The sequence below is a fragment of the Terrapene carolina genome, unplaced genomic scaffold (assembly GCF_002925995.2).
Source record: "Terrapene carolina triunguis isolate 2854851 unplaced genomic scaffold, T_m_triunguis-2.0 Scaffold189, whole genome shotgun sequence".
Taxonomy (NCBI): domain Eukaryota; kingdom Metazoa; phylum Chordata; order Testudines; family Emydidae; genus Terrapene; species Terrapene triunguis.
In genome coordinates, this window is record NW_020664540.1 from 8,852,436 (window position 1) to 8,858,388 (window position 5,953).

Sequence of the window (5,953 nt, forward strand, 5' to 3'; positions counted from 1 at the left end):
TTTTAATTTAAAAGTGAACCATTAAAAGGTCTTCTCAACAAAAACACATGCTGGAACAAACCAGTTCTATGACTGGTCTCTAACAGTATTCTATTCCAAGCTCTTCACAGAAGAGCAACACCCAAATTGATCCTAATGTACTTGCTAAGATGCAATACCATTGTGACACTGAGCCAATGAGGGTTAAGCAGCCAGCAGGCTAAGTGACCCAAAATCAACCTTTAGGACATATTAGAAAAGTATTGAAATGGTAACCAGGGCCATTCCTTGTAGATGGTTATCAAAGCCATATTAAATAGATGAGTTCTGTGTTGTTGGAGAATTAGAAGAGGATACTAATTGTATTTATGTTTACCTAGATCTATTAGAAGTATAACAATGTGATCTAATTAACTTTTAGATGCTAAACTTCTGTTCCTGTTTGTAACGTTTCATTACTATATTCTATTAATTGAGAGATCAAAAGGGATATTAACATTTAGATGAAACTGTTGGTGCAATAATATCATTGTCTTTATTTCTCTTTGAAGTTTGTAGTAAGCTACCTATGAACCTTTCAAAGGTTAATTGCCTTATGCTAATCAGTGAATCAGTGACAGTGAATCAGTCCTAAATAGCTGGGGGATGAGAAATCTGACCAGTAGGCAAGAGGAGATTAGTTTTCAACATCAAAGGGAAGAGAGGACACATGCAATATCTTTGGTGGTTCAACAAATATTGTTTAATTATGTAGATTTGGGGGGGGGATGGGTGGAGGAAGAGTGTGTGTGTGTGTGTGTGTGTGTGTGTGTGTGTGTGTGTCCTCGAGATGGCTAACAAAATCAGAGTTTGGGATAAACTATAGGGGAAAAATTATGTATAAAAATAGTAAGACTTTAAGTGATACAATCAATGACTATGACTGCACTGTAATGTGCAAAACGGCAAAATTAAGGTTGCATATGCTCTTAACTCTGGAACTTCTTGACATTCTGAGCACTTTTCAGTGTATAACCAGCTATTAAGGTTACATGGATAAGTGACTTTATAATAATGCTATTGTGAGGTTCCATGTTTCTGTATAAATTGTGCAAATTTGAATCACTGTTGGCAGTGATCCATAAACTGTTTACTTGGTCATTTCAACAGAAAATGAACTGCCTGACAAGGTCGTCTGGGTGACAGGAGCCTCAAGTGGAATTGGAGAAGAGTTAGCTTACCAGCTAGCAAAGATAGGGGCTCTAGTTGTGCTTTCCGCAAGAAGAGAGAATGAATTGGAAAGGGTGAAACAGAAGTGTCTTGGTAAGTAAAAAAGTAACTTCCATGTTATTGATTTGGCTTTTGCCATGATAGAGGTGTTGTAAAAAAAACTTAATCCATACAACAGGAATAAATTCATAATTAAAGGTAGTTATGAACTTACATTATTATAACCTAGATGCTTTTCTTTGAGTTGTGTATTCTTAGAACATGTATTTTAGAAAGCTCCAACTGAAGGATGCAATGTTACAGGAGCAGTAAATGAAAAATGTTTACGTGCTAAAGTTGCAGATGCATAGGTACCTAGTGGGATTGTCAAAAACACTTATCTGCAGTTTTAAGCAACTAGGCAGTCTGGGCCTTTTTTTCCTCTTGAAAATAAGAGGCTGTTTTCAAAAGGAACACAAGGGCACTGTGCCAGCAGGGTGGGGTCATGTGGAAATTCTGGCAGGCAAGATGTGCAGCTAAACTTGCCTTTGTGGCAGTTTGTGATCTTCAGCACTATCTTATAGCACCTAAACGTCTTGGTAGCTGTAACCAGCTCCTACTCCCTGTTACAGATGGGTATGAGGCTATGCTGTTGTGTAGACATGGCCTCACTAAACAACAGAAACATTCAGGTGTCCAGTCTGCCTTCAACATGTTTGAACAGGGTAACAGCAAGATTGCACAGGTGTCCCTGAGGAAATCGTTTACCCTGCAGAATATTTTACTGGTGTTGATGAATGAAATGCCAACAGCAGTGGCTTCAGTCTCAACAAAATGGGGTTACTGCATCCAGGTGCACAAGTAGGGACTCTGCATTTGTGGCAAAGGTTATGTCTCTAATGAAAAAACACTTGTTGGGAGCAGGGACAAGGTCCAACACAGTATTTGCCCAGCATTGTGGAAAGAAGATTCAGTCTAGCCTGCATATATTGGATTGCTATAAATGTAATCATTAACAAATCGTGCTGCAGCCCTCTACTTTCTCGATAGTGTGCAGATGAGGGAAGGAGAAAGATGAATGTCGTTATGGCCCAGAAACAATCCAAGATGAAAGAGAATTAGTTACCAGGTGGAGTCTAATTAAAAACATTTAAAACGCACAAAAATAGACATTAAGATGTGGGGAAGGGGAATAATTTTGTTGCCTTTGCTGTGTGAAGAAGACTCCCAAGCCACTATTTAGGAAGCAAGCTCAGTGCAAGGGTGAGAGAGGTCAGTTTTTCAAAATAAATAGAAAAGCTGATGCATTCAGCATGAAGACTTGGAATTGATGGCACTTGGCTTTGCTAACGTATTCATCAGCCTGAAAGCATCCTAAAGAGCATTCAATGTAATAAACAGACCTATGTGATGCAATAGTGAAGATATCTTATGAGCTGCATTTAAGCCTCCTCAAATCCTTCTTCATAACAAAGAAATTAGCAAACGCAAGTGTTCTGCTTTACCATAAAGTACTATTAACAAAAGAAATGGCAGCTTGACAGTGAGGGACTGGGGGTTGGTCCAGGAGAGGTGGTGTCTATAGGGTACATCCCCTGCCCTCTCCCAAAGAGTGTGGATTCACTGGCTCAAGCTGATGAAACTGCTCAGAATGACAGGATTGGCTCAGACATTTTGGGATCTGTGGTTGGCATGGAACAAACTCGGGCTAGCTTTACACTAAAACTTTCTGGTGCTTAATTAGAAGCAGAAAGTTGTCAGCACACATTTTAAGCCATATAATCCAAGCGCACTTGATGTGGAAACTGAGACAGACAAACCCACTTTTGAGGATGGAACCACATCTTAATGTATAAGAGGGAAGCCAGTTTAAATTATTGAACATCTATGCCATTTGCTTAGTACTTGGTTTGCCAACTAAAACTCTCTAACAAAAATAGTTGGGGGGCGGGGGTTATGTTTACATGCTTCCTTTCTCTCCTATTGAAAGGAAAAGAACCAGTCTTCTGAAAATATACTGTCTGAATGGCCTCGCAATAAGGCCAGCATATGTGGTTCATTAGTGATAGGATGCCTTGGAACACTGAATGGCCTTTTGATGCTTTTCTTATTCTTGTGGGAAGTACTTCAGATCATTCATGTGTTTCCCAGGCAGAGGGCATTAAAAAAGCCACTGAAGTCACCTCAACCTTCCCTGACTCTCTGGTTCTTGTCCGTTAGCCTTACAAGTTTACTGGGATTTGATCTCAAGTGACCTTAACGTTTGTTTTGTGTCTGTGTCTCTCTCTCTCGCTTTGTAAAACTTCAAAGTAACGCTTAATATCTGAGGGCTTGCCCAGATGTCAAATTAATGTGTGGCAAGCCCAGGTGTGAATCTACTGTGCACCAGCTTGCCATGTGAATGAGGCCTTACTCCCCATGAAACTCATGAGCTCTAGTGGTTACGCTTGTGAATTTTCCACTGTGCCTTATTTTTCATGACTATATACAGCAGGGATCTCAAATTCCAATCACCATGAGGACCACACGAGGACTAGTACATTGGCCCGAGGGCCGCACCACTGACACCTTTTCATATAAACGTACAAAAGCCCTCCCCCTCGCCTCGGGCCCTGCCCCCACTCCACCCCTTCCATGAGGCCCTGCCCCTGCCGTGCCTCTTCCAACCCCTTCCCCAAAGTCCCCACCCTAACTCCACCCCCTCCCTGCCTCTATTCCACTCCCTCCCCCAAATTCCTGCCTCTTCTCCACCTCCTCCCCCTCCCTCCTGGAAAGTGCTAAGCGCTACCAAACAGCTGTTCGGTGGCAGGAAGCACCGGGAGGTAGGCAGAGGAGCGGGGACACAGCGTGCTGGAGGGGAGGGTGATGGGTGGGGGGAGCTTGGTGGCTGAAGGAAATGCGGCCTGCGTGTTTGAGACCCTTGCTATACAGTAACTCCTCAATGTTGTAGTTATGTTCCTGAAAAATGTGACTTTATGTAAAATGATGTTAAGCAAATCCAATTTCCCCATAAGAATTAATGTAAATGGGGAGGGGGGTTAGGTTCCAGGGAATTTTTTTTTTTTTGCCAGACAAGACATTATATATGGTGTAAGTTTTAAACAAAGTTTAATATTGTACACAGCAATGAATGACTGTGAAGCTTGGCTGAGATGGATTAAGAGGGTGGAATATTTCCCAGGAAATGCCTTGCTGCTAAATGATGAACCAGCACTCAGCTGAGCCCTCAAGGGTTAATAAGCTGTTGTTAATGTAGCCTCACATTCTGCAAGGCAGCATGGACTGAGGCAGGAGGAAGGAAACACAGTAGATGCAGGGCAGTAGCTGCAAACACTTCCCTGCAAAATCTGAACATGGTGATGAACCCACACTGTTCAGCTGGAGCGCACCACTCCCTCCTCCTGACAGCACATGCACAGCTGCACAGGTGCTGACTTTTTCCGAAGTGCTGGGGGGTGCGTGCATGAGAGAGAGAGAGAGAGGTGCATTGCCCCTTTAAGTATGCTGACTCCACTTCAAGTTTGTTGCCCTTTTAAGCAGATCAGACAGGAAGCAACAGCTTCTAGCCAGCTCCCTCCTTTCTATCCCTCTCCTCTGCTTTGTGGAGAGGGGGTACAGAGTGGGGGGGGGACCCCCAGATAACCGCCCCCCTCCCCCCCCCCCCCCCCCCCCCAGCAAGCAAGAAGCTCCCCGGAGCAGCTCCAAAGAAGAGGGCAGGTCAGGAGCAGCACAGCAGTGCGGGGAGGGACAGCTCAACTGCTGCTGAGCAGTTGCCGAGCCACATGCCTTATAGGGAATTTAGGGGAGCTGATTGGGGCGGGGGGGGGGGTTTCTAATCCCCCACAAGGAGGGGCTGCTCTTCCAGAGAATCCTGCAAGCAGTGGACCTGGCAGACAGCTGCCAAACGACATACGGGAGTATTGCATAACTTTAAAGGAGCTTATTCCCGTAATACAGATTTTATTTTAATCCTTTCTGCCTTGAAAGTCATATAGCAGTAACCATATTCAAGGTTCTTCAGCCTCTGGCTCAGGTATTGTGTATGTAGGTTGGCCATTACCTCCCCCTGGCCCTCTTGGAGAGGACAATACCCTGCATGCTCTCAGGAATGCACACAGCTGAACAGTTTAACCTACAGGCAAAATGTGAAGGATCATGATACTCTGTGCTTCTGAAGGCCTTTGTTAAAATCTTAATTTAAAAAAACATATTGCAGTGGTTATAAGGTATGTGTAAATTCCTTGTAGACTGGAGTGTGTTGGTATGTTGTTCAAGGTACACAAACCCATTTCATTTAATAAGATAGTACTTTGTGTTGGTACTGTTATGATAGCATTCCATTAGCTGATTCAGTGTTTGAGGAAACAAAATCTGTTCCCTTTCCACTTAATGGAATTTCCTTTTTGGAAGCTGTGTTGGTGGTGAGGCTGTTGGATTTACTTATTTTAAAATATCAGGAATTAAATGTGCCTTATTGGTATTTTGTCTGGAATGCTCCGTTTAAATACTTTCTTTTACTTTAGAGATCTCCAGCTTGAGCAGTAAAGATATCCTTGTTTTGCCCCTTGATTTGACTGATAGAAGCTCCCATGAAGCTGCAACTAAAACCATTCTTCAGCACTTTGGCAGAGTGAGTTGAATTTTGGGCTGAGGCCTTCCCACCCCCATCCCTCCACCTTTATTCTTTGGTTTTGTTTGAATTTCCAGTAATTCAGCAAAGTTGGTTACCCATATTTTTGTGTGTGTGTGTGTGTGTGTGTGTGTGTGTGTGTGTGTGTGTGTGTGT

At 43.1% G+C, this 5,953-nt stretch overlaps 1 protein-coding gene across 1 annotated transcript in view; it reads left to right on the forward strand.

The window, feature by feature from the left end:
- The window catches only part of DHRS7 (dehydrogenase/reductase 7), a 33,566-nt gene that overhangs the window by 14,888 nt on the left and 12,725 nt on the right, over positions 1-5,953 (forward strand). The window contains exons 2-3 of the mRNA XM_026654219.2: positions 1,129-1,281; positions 5,691-5,797. Of these exons, the coding sequence (XP_026510004.1) occupies positions 1,129-1,281; positions 5,691-5,797 (260 nt within the window). The remainder of the gene's footprint in view (positions 1-1,128; positions 1,282-5,690; positions 5,798-5,953) is intronic.